This window comes from Zerene cesonia, chromosome 20, assembly GCF_012273895.1.
Source record: "Zerene cesonia ecotype Mississippi chromosome 20, Zerene_cesonia_1.1, whole genome shotgun sequence".
NCBI classification, from domain to species: Eukaryota; Metazoa; Arthropoda; class Insecta; order Lepidoptera; family Pieridae; genus Zerene; species Zerene cesonia.
In genome coordinates this window covers 10,331,004-10,352,878 of record NC_052121.1, presented here as the reverse complement: position 1 = coordinate 10,352,878, position 21,875 = coordinate 10,331,004, and the positions used below count along the sequence as shown (strand labels likewise).

General features: G+C 34.8%; 4 protein-coding genes across 4 annotated transcripts; 1 reads left to right on the top strand and 3 right to left on the bottom strand.

Moving 5' to 3' along the window:
- Positions 1-360: 360 nt before the first annotated feature.
- LOC119834897 lies at positions 361-3,386 on the bottom strand. The gene is made up of 3 exons (XM_038359416.1): positions 3,302-3,386; positions 1,037-3,222; positions 361-964 (listed from the first exon to the last, which is right to left on the bottom strand). The coding sequence occupies exons 1-3, from the start codon at positions 3,384-3,386 to the stop codon at positions 386-388; spliced, it is 2,850 nt and encodes a 949-aa protein (XP_038215344.1). The 3' UTR covers positions 361-385.
- A 690-nt stretch (positions 3,387-4,076) lies between these two features.
- Positions 4,077-7,319, bottom strand: LOC119834896. The gene is made up of 3 exons (XM_038359415.1): positions 7,232-7,319; positions 5,001-7,162; positions 4,077-4,925 (listed from the first exon to the last, which is right to left on the bottom strand). The coding sequence occupies exons 1-3, from the start codon at positions 7,317-7,319 to the stop codon at positions 4,077-4,079; spliced, it is 3,099 nt and encodes a 1,032-aa protein (XP_038215343.1).
- Positions 7,320-7,977: 658 nt separating this feature from the next.
- LOC119834895 lies at positions 7,978-9,321 on the top strand. The gene is made up of 2 exons (XM_038359414.1): positions 7,978-8,238; positions 8,626-9,321. Exons 1-2 carry the CDS (start codon positions 7,978-7,980, stop codon positions 8,818-8,820), a joined length of 456 nt encoding a protein of 151 aa, XP_038215342.1. The 3' UTR covers positions 8,821-9,321.
- A 2,896-nt stretch (positions 9,322-12,217) lies between these two features.
- LOC119835154 (D-glucuronyl C5-epimerase B) lies at positions 12,218-21,063 on the bottom strand. The gene is made up of 8 exons (XM_038359822.1): positions 20,852-21,063; positions 19,832-19,949; positions 19,060-19,202; positions 17,578-18,153; positions 16,798-16,932; positions 14,668-14,852; positions 14,159-14,323; positions 12,218-13,628 (listed from the first exon to the last, which is right to left on the bottom strand). The coding sequence occupies exons 2-8, from the start codon at positions 19,938-19,940 to the stop codon at positions 13,262-13,264; spliced, it is 1,680 nt and encodes a 559-aa protein (XP_038215750.1). The 5' UTR covers positions 19,941-19,949; positions 20,852-21,063; the 3' UTR covers positions 12,218-13,261.
- Positions 21,064-21,875: the final 812 nt, after the last annotated feature.

Below are 21,875 nucleotides of genomic sequence, written 5' to 3'. Positions count from 1 at the left end.
ATATATATATATATATATATTTATATATCGTTTAAATGTATAAGATACAGGATATTCGATGATAAGATTGAATGGTTTAGACGGATATGACTACATTACGATTGAATCTGTTATATTCCTTTAAAAATTAGCTGCAATAACTCATGGAAAAATTTTGTTTCAGGTTTGTAATAGACGATCTCAATTATCTCAAGACAATACTACCAAGTGCAAAAAGTGACTTGAAATCAACGTGAAATATTGTAATTTATTTACCATTTTTTAAATAAATAAACGAGTTCAATCCACAATTATTTTATTTAAAACTGATAAAGACACTAAAATTTAACCGACAGTAACAAATACAAATATAAGGACATAATACAGGACACTTCTTTCAGGCCAATTAATTTTCTAATATTAAATTTTTGAACCGTTCACCACATCTACAATTTAAGCCTAATTTGTGCTTTTTTAGGAAACTCATCTTTTCTCTTGTGTTTATCTGTTTGCTGTTTTCTTGATAGTCATGATCAAGTATTTCGCTTTCCGAATCTAGTCTGTCATCGACTATGACACTCCGTACTTCATAATTCTTACGATACGGGGTGTTACGCCTTGGCATTCGGACTGAGCGACTGGGGCCAGATCTTCCCGGATAGTACTTTTCTTGAAACATTTCGTTCCACTCCCGTTTCTCCTCTTGCTCCATATATGGGGATCTACTAATTCTTTTTCCGTTAACTTGTATATTGATAGGCGCTGACTTTTTAGCATATGCTGACTTTACAGGCGTCGCGGCCCGATATTGCGATTGACTGACGCTTTCACTGTACATGGTCTCATAGTCTTCACTGTCACTTTCCTCAGATGGTCCGACATCTTCTTCTTCATCCTCAAGGTCGATGCGTCGCGGTTTACGCCGTTTTAAAAGTTTAACTGATCTAAAAAATCGTTGAAGAAGACCTTTTTTCTCCTTATTCACCTGTAAATAAAAGATAAATAAAAGATTGTTGATTTTAAGATTGAGGCATCTGCAGAATCAAAAAAAAAATACCTTATCATCTTGAGTATTTTGCACAACAGTTTTATCGCTTTCTTCGCCGTCACTCGAAATTTCTGTTCGGTCTTGTTCAGCATATTTATTCAGTCGCTTGTGATTTCTATCGTCCAGTCTATAAAGTTGGAAAGCTTCTTTGTATGATGTATCCATTGATCTTCTTTTCATATCTTTTGTGTTGGTTTCTTTTGTCTCGCTTTTATCTTCGGATTGTGCACTAGTTTCAGCATAATGCAATTTTGTTCGCAAGGGTCTAGCAGTATCTGAAGATAAATATATTGCTGCATCTTTGTCACTTCTTATAACGTCTGCTTCACTTCTCATTGTTGATCGAGTATGAGTGAATTTGTCAGAAGAATTGTTCTCAGAAGATTTTAAATTATTATATTCACTCCTAGAACTAGCTTTTGTGGAATAGTCCATACTAAGAGCAATCGATTTGTAAATATCTTTTATTAAGTTGTTGGTTTCTTTACTTGGTGTATTCAAAGAAGGTAGAGCACCTTCCGTGTTAATTGCAATGTTAACTGGTTTGTTGTGATGGGAGTGAACGCTCTTATGTGCATAGTGGCAAGAATTCATTTCGTGTCTATGGCAGGGATGTAATAGATATTGAAGGTTCTGCATACATTTAACTGGTTGATAAGGAATACTTGCATAGCATAAAGGGTTCGGTGGTATATGTGGGGAATAGGGCGTATAATATGAATTTGCGTTGTGTGACCCATTGTATGTTAAACTATGCAAAAGTGTTGAACATCCCGGCATGTTGTTTTGAGACGATCCTTTTTGAACAATTGCATCTTTCTTCGGTTTCTCTTCTTTGTTCAAGTGCGTGTTCGTTTTGACTTCGGCTAATACTGATTGCAATATATTCTTTATTTGTTCCAACATTATTTCGGTATTGTTGTCGTTTAATAAATTTACCTCAAGTTGAATACTCTTGCATCTTTTTGTTTGACTTTCAGCTGTTCTTATTTGCACCGTGTTATTCTCTTGTGACATTGTGGAGCCTAGATCTGTTGTAACTTTTGTTGAGATCAATGGTTTAGTGTAAACAACACCACATTCGATAGAACAAGTATTCGAACTTTCCTCGTTTATTTTATGATCTATGTTAAGGGGTTTCTGTCGCCTTGATTTAGACATAAAGGAGCGGGGGTTTCCTGCCTTTAATGGCGTTTGCTTATAATACCGATGCTTGGCTGGTATTTCGGCACGATAGCTAAGTGTTACTGGATTAGCTCGATGTTTTGTACGTATAGTCTCTGGCCAACAATTGAAGTTTAAATATTTTTTTGTATCGTCTTTGAAAAATGAGCTTTGCTTTATATTACCAGATATTTCTTTAACTGGTACAATATCATATAAATCAGAATCATAGTAAGTCTGATTACTACTTCTATGGTCTTGTGATTGACCTGAATCTACCATAAAATTGAAGCCTTTTCCCATATAATTGTCAATGTTCTGAAATCGCCCGTGGCAACAAGAACAAATGTCCGAATCGTATCTCAAGGGATTAGTTATATCCTTGCATATAGGTCTAGAAAAATCGCTAGTGTCTGAGAATTCTTCAATACCAAATTTGGGATCATACTGTTTTCTCAAAACATTTGATAAATGGTCGCCCACAACATCCCTTCTCTCCAAATGTACATTTTTATTCTGATTGTAGGTTGAATGCATGTCCACAAAGGGTGTGTGATGATATGTTTCAGCGAAGTAAACAAATTGAGTATTTTGTCTACTTTCTTCTTTATTACTTTTCTTTTTGCGTCTTCTGAATATGCTTTTGCTTTTCTCTCCAGATTTTGAATCTTTATTCCGTTTGTCTCGTGTCTCTAAACGTTCAGAGCCTTCCTTATGTGCTTCTAGTGATAGAGCCGAAAGTACGAAAGATATATTTGATGGTTTTTCATTTAATGCGCAATTGTTACAAAATGAAGACTGATCTTTTGATTTAGTGCCAGTGAAACTTGCGCTGAGTGATGTCTCCACTACATTTATATTGATACCCTTTGATTTCCCAGTTTTGTTAGGGACAATCTGTTCATCGTTAACTCTAGCATTCTTAGTTTCATTTAGTTCTCTTTCTAAATTAATAATCTTTTGCTGAAGATCAGTTACATCTATAGGTATGCATGAAATAATTTTGACTTCAGTTTGTGATGCGGTGTTTCCTAAGATATAGTAAAAACGATTTATAATTTTATTATGTTAAATTGCATGTGAATCACTCACGAAGTGCTAAAAACGTACCTAAATTAAAAGCAACTCGTCGTAAAAAGTTTTCTATTCCTTTAAAGCGCTGCTTGCATGTTCTTGGTATGTTTTCATCACACATAACGTACTCTAAAGATATCCGATCTTCATTAAAATGAATATTCGAACTGTGAATTTATGATTTTTCTTAACTTCTTGTCTCAAATATAACAATTATAGACGTTTATTTTACAAAGAATTTAAAGAAGATCCTGAAGTGATTCACAAAATAAAATAATTTAAACTTTAGTTCACCATTGAATTTAAGTTGTTCAAAGAAGTCAAAAGAGTGTCAGGTATTTGTCGCAGAACTTTTAGTTTTATTTTATTATATTATGTATACTGGCCATTTAGTGGAATAGCATGGACGTTATATAGGTCGGTATATATAAATATACATAGTTATATATTAATTATTATTTATTGTAAATATATTATTTACTATTATTGTAATTGTCCTTATAAACAGAAATTTATATAATTTCATAATTTTAAGATAAGAGCTGCTTTTCGGCAGTTTGAACCAGCATACGGCGTATTAAGCACGTAGAACGAGAGCCATAGGAGCACATAAATTTCAAACAATAGTACAAACAGTAATATTTTATTATTTTCTTGTTCTGCTACCGTTCTCCATTTTTGGTTTGCATCATGGGAACAAAAAAAACCATAGACAACATATAATACATAAATTTATATTTAACACACGAACAACACCTCGTAAAACATGATACAAAACAAAACTTACTTTAATTTTTATGAAATTCTTTTACTATATAAACATTCGTGGCCTGTACATTTTTGGGGGTTCACCCCAACTAGATTTGTCTTTTCCAAGCAAAGTACGCACGATTAAATTTCTCGGAGAAAATGGATTCCTTTTATAAAATAGCTTCTTCAACATAGCATTTCTTAATTTCATATCGCCTTCGGCGAGTTGCTTTTGTGTTTTAAGGGAAAATTTCATTGGATCTGAATTGCTACTCGCTTGTTTGGCCTTTTGTTGCAATGTTTTCCAATTAAACAACACATTTTTTTCTTTGGCAGTCTGTGTCCCGCCGCTGTGCTGTTGTTGCATTATAACCGGCCGCTGGACTAGTGGCGGTTGTGTTTTCTTTTTGAATTTCTTGAATATGGACATCTTTCTATCGCTCTGCGTACCGGTACTTTTCACTTCGATTTCTTTTAAACATAGCGGGACTTGAGGAGCTTTAGGTAAGTTATTATAATGTGCGTCGTAGTCATGGTTACAACATGGTGCTGCTTCTCTGGGTTGCACGTGATAGCAATGTGGAGTTGAATGATCATGTTGACATTGTCTGTGCTTATGAGCATTATACGGTGATGTCCTTGGACCGTATCCATCATCACCGCACGCATGTCTGTGCGGTGCGTCGTGTGCATGGCAATATCTGCTATCATGAATTGGCGGTGGATGGAAATACTCTTGCCTGTGAACGGAATAGTCCATAATGTGTTGAGGAAATGGCGGTTTAGAATTGTGTCTGAGTTTGACTTCGACTGTACTTTCGCTTTCACTGACTTCTTCTATAATATCTTTTTTCTTTCGTTTAAACAAACCAATTTTTTGTAATACCTTTGAGAATTTGTGTCTTTTCATCTGCAATTATAAAAGTTTATTTATAAATCAAAGTAAGAACACGCATCGAGTCTCGATAGAAAATCAATAATTTACCTTTTCAGTGGGTTCCTTATCAAATCCAAATTCCGATGATGAGTCTGATACTTCTAAGCTTAGTTTTTCTAAAACAGTATCAGAATAGCTAGGATTAGTCGAGTAGTAAGTGGCTGTAGTCATTCTTGACCCAATTGCTTCACAACTTTTTGAATAACATTTCATCTGAGGTGTCTCGACCATTACATCTCGTTTAGATGCGTTGGAACTGCCAACGCTTCTAGATGTTAATATTTTCTTTTCAATGTTCGCCGTGTGATCATTGGCATGATTGAAGCGTTTTGAAGTTGGAGTATTTGGACTTTGTGCAACAAATTTGTAAATCTCTTTTATGAGTTCTTGTGTTTCATCATAAGGTTGAGGGTGTTTATGGTTAGAGGAGGATTTATTGTTGTGACAAGTTGTTTCTTTAGAACTATTTGCGCAATTTGCACACGTATAACTCGGTGTGGGAAGTACATAACCGTTTGGGGAGCAATTGATAGGACATATGGGCAGAATTGGATAACAGCAAGGATTCGTGAACGGTGGCATAAAAGGAGATACTGGGCACTGACCGAGGTTATTCAAAGTACAAAAGTTTTGTCCAGTGTTTTGTACTTGGCTGGGGATATTTTTTTGATCTGTTTGTGTTTCGGGAGACTTTATAGGCTCACTATTTATTTGAGTATTACTCAAAGTTGTTTCTTTTTTGATTTCTTGTAGGAAGCTTTGTAAAATATCCTTTATTTCAAACAAGGCCTGATCTGTTTTATTTGTTGTCGATTCAGTGACGTGTGTTATGAGCGTATCGTTATTTATATTGTTTGGCTCAGTACAATTCGTGGAGCATTGTAAATTAGTATCATGTACTTTAATCGGTCTTAAAGACTCCTTTTTGTGTAAATTTTCGTTAAAAGAGTTATCTGAATGTTCACTTGCTTCATCAATATCATTATGTTTATGGGATCGACCTGGAACTTGTTTATTACGTCGCTTTGGTGCAATACTATCTTCGTAATCGTAATGTTGAGTTTTTAGATTAAGGCGTGGTCTGTGCGTCCTTGGCGATGGGGGAACTTCCTTATAACATTCATATGGAATTAAAGTTTCTTCAATAAATTTTCGTCTAGATTTCGGACTTGTTTTCTCTTTTACGGGCACTAAATCATAGACAGTTGAATCATTGTAATTATTAATATAAGCTTGTTTATATCGTTTGTGTCTTTTCGAACTATATAGGCGTGCATCACAAATACTTCTCATATCGCTTACGTCATGTTTATTGCAATATCGATGACTGACTCTGCGTTGTCCTTCATAGCAGCAAGAACATAATTCACTTCCTTCCTCGAGGTCGTTACGAGGCGAAAATTCCTGGTCACGACAAACTGGCGCTGAAAATTGACTGTAGTCGGATAATCGCCTACCAAATAGCTGTACAGGCTTATATTGCCTTCTTATAATATCGGCTATAAATTCTTCATCAAAGTCTGCAAGCTTGTGTTTTTTCCTGCGACTTTTATGCTGATCATCAATAAGATGCATATCTCGACGGTCGTTTTTTATCCTTTCTCTTTGCTCGTGATGAATTGCTCTTTCAGCATGATGCGAATCTTTATGTTTGCTACTTCGATGATATCCAGAACAACTTGGATCTGTTCTATCTTTATCTTTTGGTGAGTAAAGATTAATACTTGAGGAAGCTCTATACAATTTTTGTTTTTCAGGACGTATACCGGACATAGCTCGTTTCTTATCAGATTTTTCGTTATTTCTAATTTGCTTAGAAGTTCTGTCTTCGAAATCTTGATTGTATTTGGAAGGAGATGCTCGTGAATTGATTGTTTTCTTTTTATCATTAGGTTGGTACTTTGTTGCGTACTCGCTTTCATCAGATTTTATATAGTCTTGTTTGGGCGTCTTATATATAATTCTTGTTTCCACACCTCTTAAACTTTTTTTACTGTTCGTACCAGCGCTGAGTGATCGCTTGTCATTGCTTATATTTTGGGTAGTTGAGCTCTCTGCTCTCTTAATACTGTTTTCGAGACAGGACAAATCACGGCAATGTTTGCTTACTTTGTCTAATTGTTGTTCTATGATATCTATTTTACTTTTTAAATCTGATACACTAATAATTATACTAGAAGTTGTTTTGCAGTCCGTTTGTGATGATGTTCCTATAAAAATACTGCATTTAGTGTTCAAATCATGTATGTTAAATATAATTTATTGTATTAATACATTACCAAGAGTTTTTTTAAAGAAATTTTTGATAGCTCGAACGCGGCGTTTAGTTCTTGGCGAGATACGTCGCCGGGGAGTACGAAATGGCATCACCCTTCGGACTTCACTGCAAAAACATAGTTTATCTTAGTTTTTATTTGCAACTTACAATTTTGCGTTGGAAGTTCATTAGGTATACACCTGTATTTAGTAGATTGAAAATGGACGAAATCAAGCAATGATATAAAAATCTGATAAACGTACCAGTATTTTCACGATTTGTTAAAAAACAACAAATGGTTTGTTTTAGATTCATCACACAAAGTAATTTTCATATTAGCAATATCGATTTTTGGATATATGCTTAAAAATTAAAGTAGTTTTATTTCGTTTAAGTATATATTTACTTTTGACTTTTGAATTTCATTATATGAATTGTCATTATTTGTTTTAAATATATACCGACCAGTTTTTGTGTAATGAAAATTTGAATACAATAAATACAGAGATAAGTTTTAGCAATGATAAATTGCTATTTTATTAAAATGATGTTATATATGTAAGTGGGGTTATAAATATATTTGTATAAATTGTTTTTGTAAAGCTTACGTCCATGACGTACGTATATGATACCAACTAAATTGTAGATGAAAGAATAGATAAATATATAATATTACCTACTTTTAGGATGACATGAATCGTCATACATATTTTAAGATTTAATTTTTAAGTGAATTTTTATAGTGTTTTCAATGTTTACAGTCATATAATGATTTCAAAATTAGCATTATTAACTAAAAGTGTTCTCCGGCCTGCAGCGTTGATCCTGAAGGCCAAACCACCGTCTCGTGTGCCTGTCAGGTCGTCGGGCGATTACATTCCTCCCACGCAATACGATGTTCCTCTTCCTCGAAGACTCTTTTTGACTTACGTGTTAAACGTCTATTGGGAAATTATTCCTTTATTTTTAGTCACTTGCACGAGTCTTACGATTATGGTTATTTCCATAGTTTGGGCCATTAACAATAAGGTAGGTAGTTATATTAACTATATAGCCTTCATTCTTTGGCTAGTGGTTAATGGGTAATTATCTGCATGGACAACGTTAAATTGTCTGGCCCTTTGCGAGTAAGAATTAAATTCCTTAAGGTGGCGATAAAACGATGATCCATTTATTTATGTTTTAACATTTCTCGATCATAATGATCCACAGAATGCAAAGGCAACAATAAGATGCCTGTTATGGAGCCACTAAATTGATTTCTATCGACTTGTATACCAATACATCTTAAAAATGGTATCGCGTTTCCGATTACAATATTTTATGAATTTAATAAAAAAACTACTATTTTTTACCGCGTCCAAAATGTTAATTTTTTAAAAATTCAAATTGAAACCTACGGCACTGATATTTCAGGTGGACGTGGTCTACACAACCCACAACCGTGAATGCATATCCCGCACAATGGACCTTCGGAACCCGAGCATCCACAAGATGTTGCTCATAAACCAGCGCTACGAACCTTGGCCTGAAATGCAGGACGTTCTTGATAAAATGACATCAGCGCAAAAGAGGGCGATAAAGCGCGCCGAGTCGTGTAGTCACCCCTAAAAATTCGAGACAATCTTTGCCTTTTTATGGGGTTAAAAAAAAAACAAAACAGAAATGCCTCTGCTAATAAGTGTACCTACATGAATAGAGATGTTATTATCAAATTGTCTCTAATCATGATAATGATGTTGGCTTTCAAATCGATATGCACAAAGCCATTAAAATAAGTCATTCGAAAACAAGCTTACATCCTGAAATGTACAAGGATTGAAATATAAAGCTATTAACGTGAATGGTAATATACAATATAAAACATACAAACGGAATAAAGCATATATACTCTGTTTGTATTATTTTCAGAGTATTAATTACAAAACTACTGTTTTATGTTTACTGTCTGGATATTGTCATTCGATATGAAATCATTTGTGGAAATAACGAGCGTGTTTTGTAAGACTTAGATATGCTAGCAAAATGTGACTTTAATACGAGTATATGCAACTTTCTCCTTATTCTGTCGTGAAAAGGAGTTTTTAAATTCAAGTAAATTATTCATGTATACAGTATAGTATATGTAGGAACACATAAAACTGGTTTTCCAATAAAACACGTTACAATTGAGAGTTATTTTATTGTCATTCACAAGTGCACTCTAACACACTACAGTCTACATTATTAAAATTCAGGATCTATACAAAAACGTCTTATTTTATGGGCTATTTTGCGGGTAGTTACTAACATGTGACGTGATAACAAAAATTAAACAGTAATATAGGTCTACAAACAAAACATCAAATTATCTATGTAGTATTGAAAATATTTATTGCAAACGAAGTAATAAAAATAACAAAATATCTACATCCCGATCATACATCTTATAATTACGGGTTTCATATATTCCTTTATATTTTTCTTATTCTTAGTAACGGCGTCTGCAAATCTTAGTTACAAATGTTCAGAGATAATGGTGAATTAAAAAAAAAAAAAAAAAAACAAATAAAAAAACGGCAACAAATGGATACAAAATTAAGAAAAACTGTTACATGCTCTGTAATCAGCTGGATTCATGGAACCGAGCATATATTTTCTGCGATTAAAGCGAACGGTTTGTTTTGATTATACAAGGCGTATTTAAAGCGTTGAAAAAACATATAGGCACACTAGGTGTTGCATTGGAATAGTTATTATAATGGAGAGAGCGATAAGTATGACACATGATATGACGACACAATGATCCTTCCAGCTGGATCACACGCGTAAGGCGACGCACATGTATAGAAGCGGCTTTCTGTCCGAATCCGGCCATCTTACCGAATGGTGTGACCATGTTAGTTCTTAGAACATTTTGTGAACAGTCTGTTAATTAAAATAATTTTTATAATGCCAGTATTATTGTTAAATACGTATATAATAATCTCTTTCGATTTGTTCCTAAGAAACTCAATAATTTTAAGCTCATTTAACAATTGGAATGATATTAAGGTTAACATGCAAGGCAAGAATAATTTTACTTATATAAATATGAAAAGAAGAGTTTGCTTATTTGAACGCTTGAATCTAAAGATCTAGTGGACCTATTACAAAAATTCTTTCACCAGCATAATGCTACATTTTTCTTTAGTCACAAAGGCTTATACTTTATTTGTTATGATGTTTTTATCCCAGGGCAGCCGGGGTAGAGTCCTGACAGAGTCTATGACTTGTGTCAGATAATTACATTTCTGTTTAATCTGCGACTATCCGGTCTGAATCGTTTTTAAAAAGGATGAAATAATAATAGTTATAGAGCAGACTGATGTGAATCATTATAACAAGGCCTTCGTAAGTAAATAATAGTAAAATATTAAAAAGCAATTTAAATTTAACAATACGATAAGAAAATATAATTGCATATTAGTATTTAAATTTGTTATTGTTAAAATTAAAATAAACGTGAATAAAAAACCCCAGGTTATAAGCGAAAAAGTACATAAATATTTTATTGCTAGCCAAATAATGCTTTCTCTCACTCACTCTCGAAGCATTTTATAAGGAAGAACGGAATAAATGTCAATTTGAATTTTAATTAAGTTTTAATAGCAATTCCTACGAATATAATACTGTTATCCTTTTACAAGTATGTTAAAATTTTTATTGGTCTTAACTCCAGTGTGAGAAAATAGTTTTTTTTATTAGTGATTATTTTCAATATTAATTTTTCATATACAAAGTTATTACATCGGTTTGTTCTTACTAATATAATAAATGCGAAATTGTGTATATTCAAACTACTTGACCGATTACGATGAGATTTAATATGTTGCAAAGTTGCGGTACATCTAGTTTCTAACATTGAATCATATAAAATAGTATAGAAAATCAAGTCTATAATACTACTTATTATCTTTGTTAATATTGAAAACTAAAATATCAAAATAAACAATGAAAGAAAAGAAAAATGAAGAAAGAAAAAAAAACATTTCTGTATTATTACGAGACGAAGAGTATTAAAATTAATATATAATATACATAGTATCTACTAGACATTCATATAAAATCGACAACGTTTTGTGCTTCCTTTCACAACCGTGCTAATTTAATCGTATCTTATGTAAATTTTAATTGATGGACCGTTTCAGACTCATAAAAAGAGCTGCTGAATTAACTCAACCACATAACATGGTCATTTTGGAATTTTAAAGTATTTTGACAAAAAAAAAGTGCAGTTGATTAAAACTGCATTTATGGGCACATCTAACAATAACAGCAAGTATACATGAGTACATGGCTCCGATACCCATCTATTAAGTAAATAAAAATGACGAATTTACGTGCATATTTACAAAAATAAAACATCTTTTTAGCGATATTACAAGATATGTAAATCTGGGACTAGATGGCGTGTGGAAAGTTCGAGAAAACTGTACGGCCATGTAAGTTACTTTGTAATGGTAAAAGTCAAAAACTTATTTCATCGCTTTTGAATCCGTTCGAAAACTACATTTCTAAATGACGTGGGCTTTATCATTTCATAATTCCCTAAAAAGGACCATAATACAAATATATAAGTGGGCGTCCTTTAAGGCATGCCCGTGCCACAAGCAACAGGTTACTGCCTATACTGTCTCTATCTAATCTCTCAATCAGAACTTTAATAAGAGTATTAAATATAATAAATAGTGTATTTACATTAAGTACCTTTAAATCACATTTCATAACATAAAGCTTACCAACTATGTACAAGGTTATAAAAAGCGGATCGTGGTTAATAGTTCAGTCTTAGTAAACCTGCTTGATAAGAAGACAAATCATTATAGCACTTTATACACTACTAGCGGTCCGCCCCGGCTTCGCCCGTGATATATGTGAAGCCTATTGCCTTCCTCAATAAATGGGCTATCTAACACTAAAAGAATTTTTCAAATCGGACCAGCAGTTTCTGAGATTAGTGCGTTCAACCAGAAGCATTATTTTACAATAAAACAATAATAAGCCGAAGAGGTCTTTTCTCAGGAACTGCAGGACCTATTTCCAAAATTCTTCTTTGGACATTTTGTGATCCACGAATGCTATATATGTACGAAGGACGAAGCCGGAGCGTAACGCTAGTATAATGATATTGGAAAGACAAAAGAAACGTACTTTTTAACAAGCACCAAATTATATAGTGATATTATTTACATTTCTCATGTGATCTTGATGACATACGATTTTAGAGGATTTTAGGACTAAGGCTCTTCCTACCATAACTAAAGTCTATAGTGAGCCATAGTTTTTATGTATATATATATAAGTGTAAAAAGTGCTATATACCATTTCTACGATAAAAACATTTAAAGAATAAAAGTTTTATAAACGTAGATTGATAAAATCAAAATTTTTCATGTTCAAAGGCAAATCACATGAACTACTGAGCTGTTTTTGTTTGTTTTGTTTTAAGTTTTTAAAAAGTAGCTTGTGTTTCGGTAGTAATTTAGTAGAATTACAACCAAATCGTTGATAAGAAGACTAAAGTAGCTTGTTAAAGAAATTATGATTAGTACGTAATTAATTGAATTAATTTATTTGTTAATCTGACAGGATCTGGACAACTCTGATTCCTTACTAATTTATAATCTACCATTATAAATAGTAACTACGTATTTTGCGCTTTTCCACTTTATTTGTCTTTTTCACGCTTATATATTAAAAACAGCTTCGTATATTTTTTTTATGTGAAAGTTTTCACCTGAATCAGTTTTCACAAAACTATTATATATAGAACTCCCTATCAACATCATCTTTTTAAGATTTACAACTCATCACCATTGTGAACTTTTAAATACATCTGTATAGTATTTCGTTTTAATATCGTATATCTACGAATTTTCAATAAGATTTTACGAACCGTGAACCGTGTTCGGTTCCAGAAAATTCGAGACTAAATATATTTTGGTTCTTCCCATTTCCCAGTCAAGGAAACATCATCGAGAACTTTCGTAGCGCATTTCGATCGACATTCTAGAACATTCCACTACTCCGTTCAATTGTGCGCAGCGCGTTTCCCCTGCATGTACCCCTCCCACCGTTTTGCCGTGTTGATCAAAATGGGGTCTGGATCGAGACCGGCCAACAAGTAGAGCTGGTTAACGTGGGTGGCGTGGTAATCCCACCTCGCTATGTTGGGGCTGACTCCGAGCGTGAAATGTCGCAGGTCGTAGAAGCTCCCGCTGCCCGTGTCGAAGATAGGCAGCAGGGTTTTGAGGGAGAGCATGCCATCGTCGAACATTTTCTTGGCGAGGGACGCAGAATTGTCCCCCTCTATGACGTGGAGGTCGTAGAGGCCGAGGAGGGTGTAGATGAAACCGTTGAGCACGAAGAGGGGAGGTTTTGTGGGGTACTCCTCGTACCTGGTGGTGGTATTTCTTTTTTAGTTATCAGAAATAAGAGAAATATAACGTAACAATAATTTTTCTAAATGTTAAAAAAAAAAAGATTGAACAAGGGTTACATTCAAATTAAATTAAACACTTTTAGTATATAAGAGTTCCGTATGACCCTGATACATGAAGGCTTGAATTTCCGAGATTTAAAAGCGTAGGTCAAGCGTAGATTCTCAATAGGTTACTTCTCAAAACACGAATACAAAAATGTATTTCTCCAAATCTTTTACACATTATCCTTGAAAATAAGTACCTCCCGCGTTTTACTTCTAATATTGCTCCTCAATAGTTATATTTTTAAGTGAACGTTAAATTTTTTTCTATTGATTCAATTAGATTTTTATTCAAGCACTTTTGAATCGGCATTACAAAGTTTTAACATTTACATAGTAGCATACTACATAGGTTTAAATTTAGCCCTCCCAAACTGTTGAATACTAGGAAGTCTATCGTAAAAGCGTTCATCCCAATACGTTCCAGAAGCTGATCGTCCTCACCACACATATCGGTCCATCCACATGGCCTTGACGCCCCCCGCGGCGCCGGGCACGTCCAGCAGCGCGAGCGCGCGCCGCGCGGCGCGCAGGTACGCCGCCTCGCCGCTGCGGTGGTACGCGCGCGCCAGCACCGAGATGCCGTGCCCTTGGCTCATGGCCGAGTGCCTGCAAGATGCGGGATGCGACCGTTATACTTGTGGCAATGTCGATGAAATGGGTCGTAATGGTAGTGAAGTTGATGATATCGATGATGATGGTGTAGATGATTGTGATAATGATGATATCGATGATGGTGAAGATGACGATAGTGTCAATGATGAGAATGCTTCGGCTCGTGATAGTAAATATGATGATAAATATAATTTATATGATATTTGTGATGATGAACGTGATGGCGATGACTATAGTGTTAATAGTGAAATCTATAGTGATGAAGGTAATTAAGGCGATGATGGTAATGTTGAAGGTGATGTCGATAATGACAGTGGCAGTATAGCATGAGCACCGACCAGCCCGGGCGCAGGTCGGGCACGCTCGGCGCGACGCGGCGGCGCGCGGGCACGGGCCAGCCGCCGCGCGCGCGCTGCTGCGCGACCAGCCAGCGCGCCGCCGCGAAGAAGTGCGCCATGTGCTCGCTGCCCGACACGCGCAGCCCGCCCGCGCGCCCGCTGCCCGACAGGTGCACGCTCCATATCTGCGGCAAATACATCACCTGATATTTCGACATTTTTGAAGTGAAACTTCTTTAGAATCGTTGTGATTTCAAACCTGATGCAACGGAAAAACGACAGGTAAGGGACACCAATACACAAATATATAAATGAATGAGAAAATTTTGAAAGAATAGAAAAAATTTGATCACGAGGCAGGATTCGAACCTGCGTATCTTGCTTAACCGTAGCAACGTTATAAAGCATTTCAATGCTATAAAACTAAAAATTAAATTTAACAAAGGCCGCGTTCCATCGATACAATATTGTAATCATTGAAATAATGTATCGTATTGGTTGTGATGGTTCTTAATCATCTCAATAGATGGCGCGGGGTGCCCCTTAGGCACATGAAAACCGAAAGAGTAGAATAAATTTGATTACTGTGGCAGGATCACGGGTGGCCGAGAGGCTAGGCGTTGCTACGGTTAAGCAAGATACGCAGGTTCGAATCCTGCCTCGTGATCAAATTTTTTCTATTCTTTAAAAATTTTCTCATTTATAAAGCATTTCAATGCTATAAAACTAAAAATTAAATATATAAATGAAGCCGGGAAAAAATGAGACAGAAATATACATACATACTATTTTATATTTTATATATATTCATCTCGTTCTTTTGTAGATTTACTGAAGTTTCACTACTATCGTGCGTGAATCGCACACACACCTTTTTTTTTATAACGTTCGGTAAACACTGTTTCATCTAAATACTTTACTAAACTAAATTTGGAATTTTCGCGGGTTACGTATATTCGAAATTCGATTTTTTTGTGGCGTTATGTTGGTACATATGTCTCTTATGCTCACAAGTACTTGTATATATATATATATATATATATATATATATATATATATATATATATATATATATATATATATATATATATATATATATATATATATATATATATATATATATATATATAATTGGAATCTCGGAATCGGCTCCAACGATTTTCATGAAATTTAGTATACAGGGGGTTTCGGGGGCGATAAATCGATCTAGCTAGGAATTTTTTTAGAAAATGTCATATTCGTGTTTTATTCGTGTTTTTTTTTTCCTGACATCTATTGGTGAATAATAATACTATTTTGCTTCGTAGATAGCTGGACAACTGAAATAATGTCATATTCGTGTTTTATTCGTGTTTTTTTTTTTCCTGACATCTATTGATGAATAATAATACTATTTTGCTTCGTAGCTAGCTGGACAAATGAAATAACACATAGGCACTTTTTATACCGATATTCCTACGGGATACGAACTTACGCGGTTTCAACCGCGGGTCACAGCTAGTGTTTATTTATTTGTTGACAGCAGCTTTTGCTTGCACGTGTTTTGGTTCGTCTTCGATTTTTACCTATTCAAAAAAATGGAACAAATAACTTTTTTACACCTCGTATATATAACTCAAAGGTCAGTCACCTTTGAGTACTGAGACTGACATAGTGATCTATCAACGCACAGCCCAAACCACTCGACGGATCGAGCTGAAGTTTGGCATGCAGATAGACGTTATGACGTAGACATCCGCGTAGAAAATATTTTGATAAATTCTACCCTCAAGGGGATAAATTAGGAGATCAAATTTTGTACCATGAAAATTAATAACGTCCGCGCGGTGATAGCTGCGGGCAACAGCTAGTGCAAAATATATCTACACTATTAAAGAGAAAGCTTTTGTGTGTTTGTATCGTTTTCACGCAAAATTCACTGGATCGATTTCAAAAATCCTTATCCGTTAGAATGCTGCTACTTTACTGAGTGACATATGCTTTGTATGTACCACGGGCGAAGCCGGGGCGAACAGCTAGTTAAATATACAAACGTACAAATATATTATAGTCAATTAAAATGATGACGAGTTTAAATCAAATTTTCACAATATTTCGTATACTTTATCTAAGAAGAAAACCAATCCTCACTCTAAACTTATTCCTAGGAGATTTCCGCTTGGGCCGGTCGAGCAGAGCCCAGCCCTTCTGCATGTCGATGATGAGGTCACGTGTCAGCCGCCGCCATTTGTATTCAACTCCGATGCCGTAGTATATGTGCTCGTCCTACGAAATAACGCTGGATAAATCATACAAAAATAATAACTATTTTAAGGAACACGCAAATAATATACATTTTTTTCCAATTTAAAAGAGGAGGTTTTTTTTGGGTGTTTTTTAGTTACCTCAGAATTTTAGATTGTGAGAATAAATTGTGATGATTCTTCTGTTATTTGATAGCTGGTCCTCCTTGCGGTCTCATTTAAAAGCGTTTAAACATTTTGTTAAAAATAATTATTTGAAAGTTAAACTGAGTTCGTTTTTATGTTGATTCTTAAATACGAAGATTTATGCTTATCACAAATAGCTTATATACGGATAACGGTGCAGCCAACTCGCGGTTTTCAGCTGTTTTGATATTTGGGACATAAAAAAAAATTAAATAGGTAAATTATAGGAAAATCTTCAAACAATTTTAAGCAGGAATAGGGAAATTATCGCTGTCACGTAGTTGATTACGACAGTGTTTCCGCAATCCAGTATAAAGGACGTGGAGGTGCAGCGCGTGGGGGTGGGGTTAATCGGATGAATCCACTCCTGACATAACCCACAGCTCCCGGATAAATTGCTATCTTAAGCAAGATTTCCCCACTTACAAAATAGCCCTGTAAATTAATATACAACAGACACAAGTAGCACTAGCCCACAAACCTGCGCATGTATCAGCTGCATACTCGTCACATAGTGCAAGTAGACCGTCTCCTTCTTATCCTTATTCTGCAACACGACCGTCATCGAGGAGTTCGGCTTCAGCAGCAGGTCCAAACTCAACACGAAGTCCTGGCTTATGTTCACCTTGCACCAGACCTGACTCCCTACTTGGTCCGTCGTCGCAAATCTAACAACATTCGCTTTCAACGAGTTATCATATTCTCTGGTGAACGTCGCATCCTTGCTGACAGTCCAACTGGCTAGATTCTTGTCCCCATCATCTATTATCCTCACTCGAGGCTCCGGTTCCGTCAAGTTCTTGCTGTAATGGGCGAGGCCGAATTGGGCTATCTGCGTTGGATAGAAGAAACCCCTTGGCTCCCATTGCGTAGACACCGGCACTCCATCTATACCGCTGATGCACTTCACCCGATCCCTGACTTCCACGTTATAGTTTTCGAAGGTGGTAAACGTGCCGCGGGGATCGTATTTCTTTTTCGGATGGTATATTTTGCTATAGCTGTGCGACCATTCGAACTTCTCGACGCCGTCTGTTGACGATATTTTGCCGTATACCTGGTAAATAAATACATTTATTACTACTTTCCAATTATGAAGCTATTTCGCGGAGTTATTTTATACAATATCGGTAGAAAACTGTGGATTATAACTCTCAAAATACATAGACACCAAGTCTCAATAAATTTTATTTTAATTTTATTACTCTAAACCAAAACATAGTTAGTTTTCAACGAACATAATATTCAGTGAATATCCGTGTAACATTATCGTGTCAACCAAGATATCTCGCATTGAAATAACGTCACCTTGAACATTGCACCAATTATTCATCCGCCACAAGTCAGAACCCACACGCCGGACAAACACTCCATTTCCAAAAGCATATTAGCCTAATCGGATTACGCTGTGCAATCTCGACATCAATTGGAGGGATTGGACATTATCCTAAATAACTTTAAAAGCATTGGCCGGCCCTGGGGGACGTAGGTGCATGTAGGTCGACGCGAATGCATTAGTAATACGAGGTATTTTGGCAACGTTGCCTTTGCTAATTAGGCGCAGATCTGTTGTACGGATAATCACTTTATTTTAGAAACGTTTTTGGGTCGTGACTTGCGGGAAAAAGTTATTAGCGCGCTAATTACACGTGGTGGAAACTATGCGATAAAAACTGCAAGATATGTTTGCGATGTCGCGCTGGTCATGAATTAGATTTTCTTTAATCTTTCATTAGATATTTTATTAGTCTTATAATGTTTTCCTTCAATTTAAGAAACACCAGATATATATTAATTTGCTTATTAAAATAATAGGAAAGTACAATGATACCTGTGTGAAAATGACAAGAATATTGTACACAATTCCTGGTAATATTGCCATTCACTTTATACTTTTTAGTCAATTTTTCTAGCAGAAAAGTTGCCTTTTGCTTATTAAATAGAACTAATATAAAACACACACCTCAAAGTACTTGCGGATGAAGGAGAACGGTAGATACACTTCATCGTGGTCCCGTCTGCAAGCCACCGAGTATTCCCCATTGATCACACATTCAAAGTCGTCATTGCTCCGTTCCACCAAACTGTTGCTGAGAGCTGAACCAACTGGTGAAAAAAGTATTTGTTTTTAGCATTGATAACTAATTTTTGTTATCAGGTAACAAAGCTGAAATAGACAGTCAAATGGAGAATCTCCTTCGCTTTTTTGGATGACCATTGAATGAGGTAGTCAGTAGTAAGTAGGAAAGTAGTAGGACTACTCTTATAATTCAAGAATAGCTCAATTGTTGGATGTATGTCTACTTGGATACAATTATAACTACAAATATTTGAAAATTTTACTAAAAAAGATCTATGTGGGCAGAGCGGAGGCAAGCAGTTATTGTTTAAGAATATGATTTTTTATATCTATAGAACAAGGATGGTTATTTTGTCCATATGCTTATTACATACTCGTTTTTATTGTGGGATTTGATTACACTTTGGCACAAATTGTGAATAAGTCAAGCTTGTAACAGGGGAGACACTTCCATAGGAGATTGGTGTGAAATAGAAGCATGCATATGTTTCCTTCCGTGAGTGGGGGCACCGGAGGTCCTTCTTTTCCCTTCTTATTACAATTCTTTAGTCGTTAAATAAGGCAGATGGTATGAAAATTAGAGATAAGAAGAAATTATTAAAAATTTCCTGAGCATCAAATTTGTAAACCTAATTTTTTATTTCTTTAATATTACTTGGTCTCCTCGCGAGATCGCCACAGCGGCTCCAGTACAGCATGATGAGCAGTGCGCCGGCGCACAGCGCCGCCAGCGCCACCCGCATGTTCAGCCGCAGCAGCATCATTGCCAATACCTGGTATACATAATTGACATTGACCATGATATTCACAATTACATCAGGTATATAATGAGGGAACCTCCACATTTTTTTAAATGTTGGTCAGATGCACTAAGTCCTCTGTTACAAAACTTTGTGGGATATGCGTGCATGTTTCTTTTTAAGTGATCTTTGTATAGAGTAGAGCCATCTTGTTGAGTGTTTATCACATGCATTGCATTGATAAATTTTAATTGCCATAAGTAGACCCAAATGGCAAATGTGTATCAAAAAGGTAAAATAACACCTAGGAAACTTTTTGAATATTTTGGGGATGTTTTATTTTAGTTTAATAATTTACTCGGAACAAAGCCTTGCTTATAATTCTTACTACAAAACTGGTTTAATGATTAAAAATAAATGTATATGATACTAGCTAGTAGTCTGAATAATATTATTAATTTATTGGCGACAATTCTCATATATAAATTATTGAATTGTTCCATTCTAACATAAATTACAACATTGCTCAAGCCATGTATGGGTATAATATGTAATATGTATGTTAACTTTAAATTCAAGCAAGTTAAACACTTCATATGGCAATAAAATTTCTTAGCATATCTTTGTACAATTTAAGATCTAAATATAAAGTCCTACACTTTAAAATTATCTTTGCCGATTTTATGGAGTATAACCGGCTTAATAAAGTGCATAAATATCTACACTCCTGTAGATATACAATATGTTCCACGATAAGCTCTGTGTAAATAAAAACATAACTATCCATGAAGTGCTGTTTAGTTTATCAGTAATGGATGCTTGAGCGTTATTCTCCAAATTATAGGCTGTGGTCGAATTGTAAAACAAATTAAAGGATAATTAAAATCATGCTTTGCTTCTATTATCACGTACAAAATGTTTTTAAGTATGCTTACTTTTCGCACAGCGGTCCATTCGTTTAAACTTAAATTAAATGGACGCTTCTTTCATATTTAAGATATAGCCTGCATTTCATATTAACACTATAAATTATTAACATAGCACAGTAGTCTTAACTTTCACACGGCTTTTCACTTGAATAATTTCACATTTAAAAATGTAATCACTGAGGCACTTTGCGTGTTCATCTCGCTTGATATGACAATTCACAATTGACAAACGACAATTGGGCAAATGGGAATTGCTATTCAAGTTGACAGTTGACGTTTGACAATGAATGACGTTTACGTTTATTAACTGTTTATAGCGCTGCCTGGATTTATTTTATGACAAAATCTTTGCTTTAGTCTTTGGTATGCTGTATTTTTTTTTAGTTTCACTTCATTACTTTAGTTTGACTATTCGCTAAAATATGCTACTACTGAAATGCTAATAAACAATTTTTTAAGATAATCTTATGGTTTTAAAACAGAAGTGGTTCAGTGTTTGTGAAATTTAATTCTCCGTTTTTAAAATAAATATGCCTTTGTTACAATTTGTTACAGAGGTATGAAATGAAAATAAAAATGGCTTCGGATCAATTCTAATACGCTTAGGTGTAACAGGATTACTACGTGTTATGATCCATGTGACCTTCACATACACGCGTGGCGAAGTAACGCCTTAATTTAAAGAATTTTTATTTTTGTGTTTATAATATTGTTAGAAAATGAAAGCAAGACGGTTTTTAATTCATTGAAAACAAGGTTCAGTTTTAGAAGTATCGATTTTAATTAAAAAAAGCCATTTAAAACGGTTTTTTTTTGTTTTAAATTTGAATTCAAATTAATTATAGAACCGATCAGAATTTGCCAAAAAATATTCATATACATCCAAATACATCTCATTAGTAAGTCCATAATTAAAAATTATTAAATAAATAAAAGAAGATTAAATACTGATAGAATAGTCCAAGAAAATGGGTAGGGTAAATGCGAATTTGAGATTAAAACTTGAATTTTTGATATAATTTACTTTGAG

Coding starts and splice junctions, on each gene's coding strand:
- LOC119834895 (XM_038359414.1), top strand. CDS start 7,978: ATGATTTCAAAATTAGCATTATTAACTAAAAGTGTTCTCCGGCCTGCA. Junction 8,239..8,625: donor TTTGGGCCATTAACAATAAG/GTAGGTAGTTAT, acceptor CTGATATTTCAG/GTGGACGTGGTCTACACAAC.
- LOC119834897 (XM_038359416.1), bottom strand. CDS start 3,386: ATGTGTGATGAAAACATACCAAGAACATGCAAGCAGCGCTTTAAAGGA. Junction 3,223..3,301: donor ACGAGTTGCTTTTAATTTAG/GTACGTTTTTAG, acceptor ACTATATCTTAG/GAAACACCGCATCACAAACT. Junction 965..1,036: donor AAAATACTCAAGATGATAAG/GTATTTTTTTTT, acceptor TTTTATTTACAG/GTGAATAAGGAGAAAAAAGG.
- LOC119835154 (XM_038359822.1), bottom strand. CDS start 19,940: ATGATGCTGCTGCGGCTGAACATGCGGGTGGCGCTGGCGGCGCTGTGC. Junction 19,203..19,831: donor CGATCTCGCGAGGAGACCAA/GTAATATTAAAG, acceptor TTTTTTCACCAG/TTGGTTCAGCTCTCAGCAAC. Junction 18,154..19,059: donor TCATCCGCAAGTACTTTGAG/GTGTGTGTTTTA, acceptor TTTATTTACCAG/GTATACGGCAAAATATCGTC.
- LOC119834896 (XM_038359415.1), bottom strand. CDS start 7,319: ATGCCATTTCGTACTCCCCGGCGACGTATCTCGCCAAGAACTAAACGC. Junction 7,163..7,231: donor TTTCTTTAAAAAAACTCTTG/GTAATGTATTAA, acceptor GTATTTTTATAG/GAACATCATCACAAACGGAC. Junction 4,926..5,000: donor ATAAGGAACCCACTGAAAAG/GTAAATTATTGA, acceptor TTATAATTGCAG/ATGAAAAGACACAAATTCTC.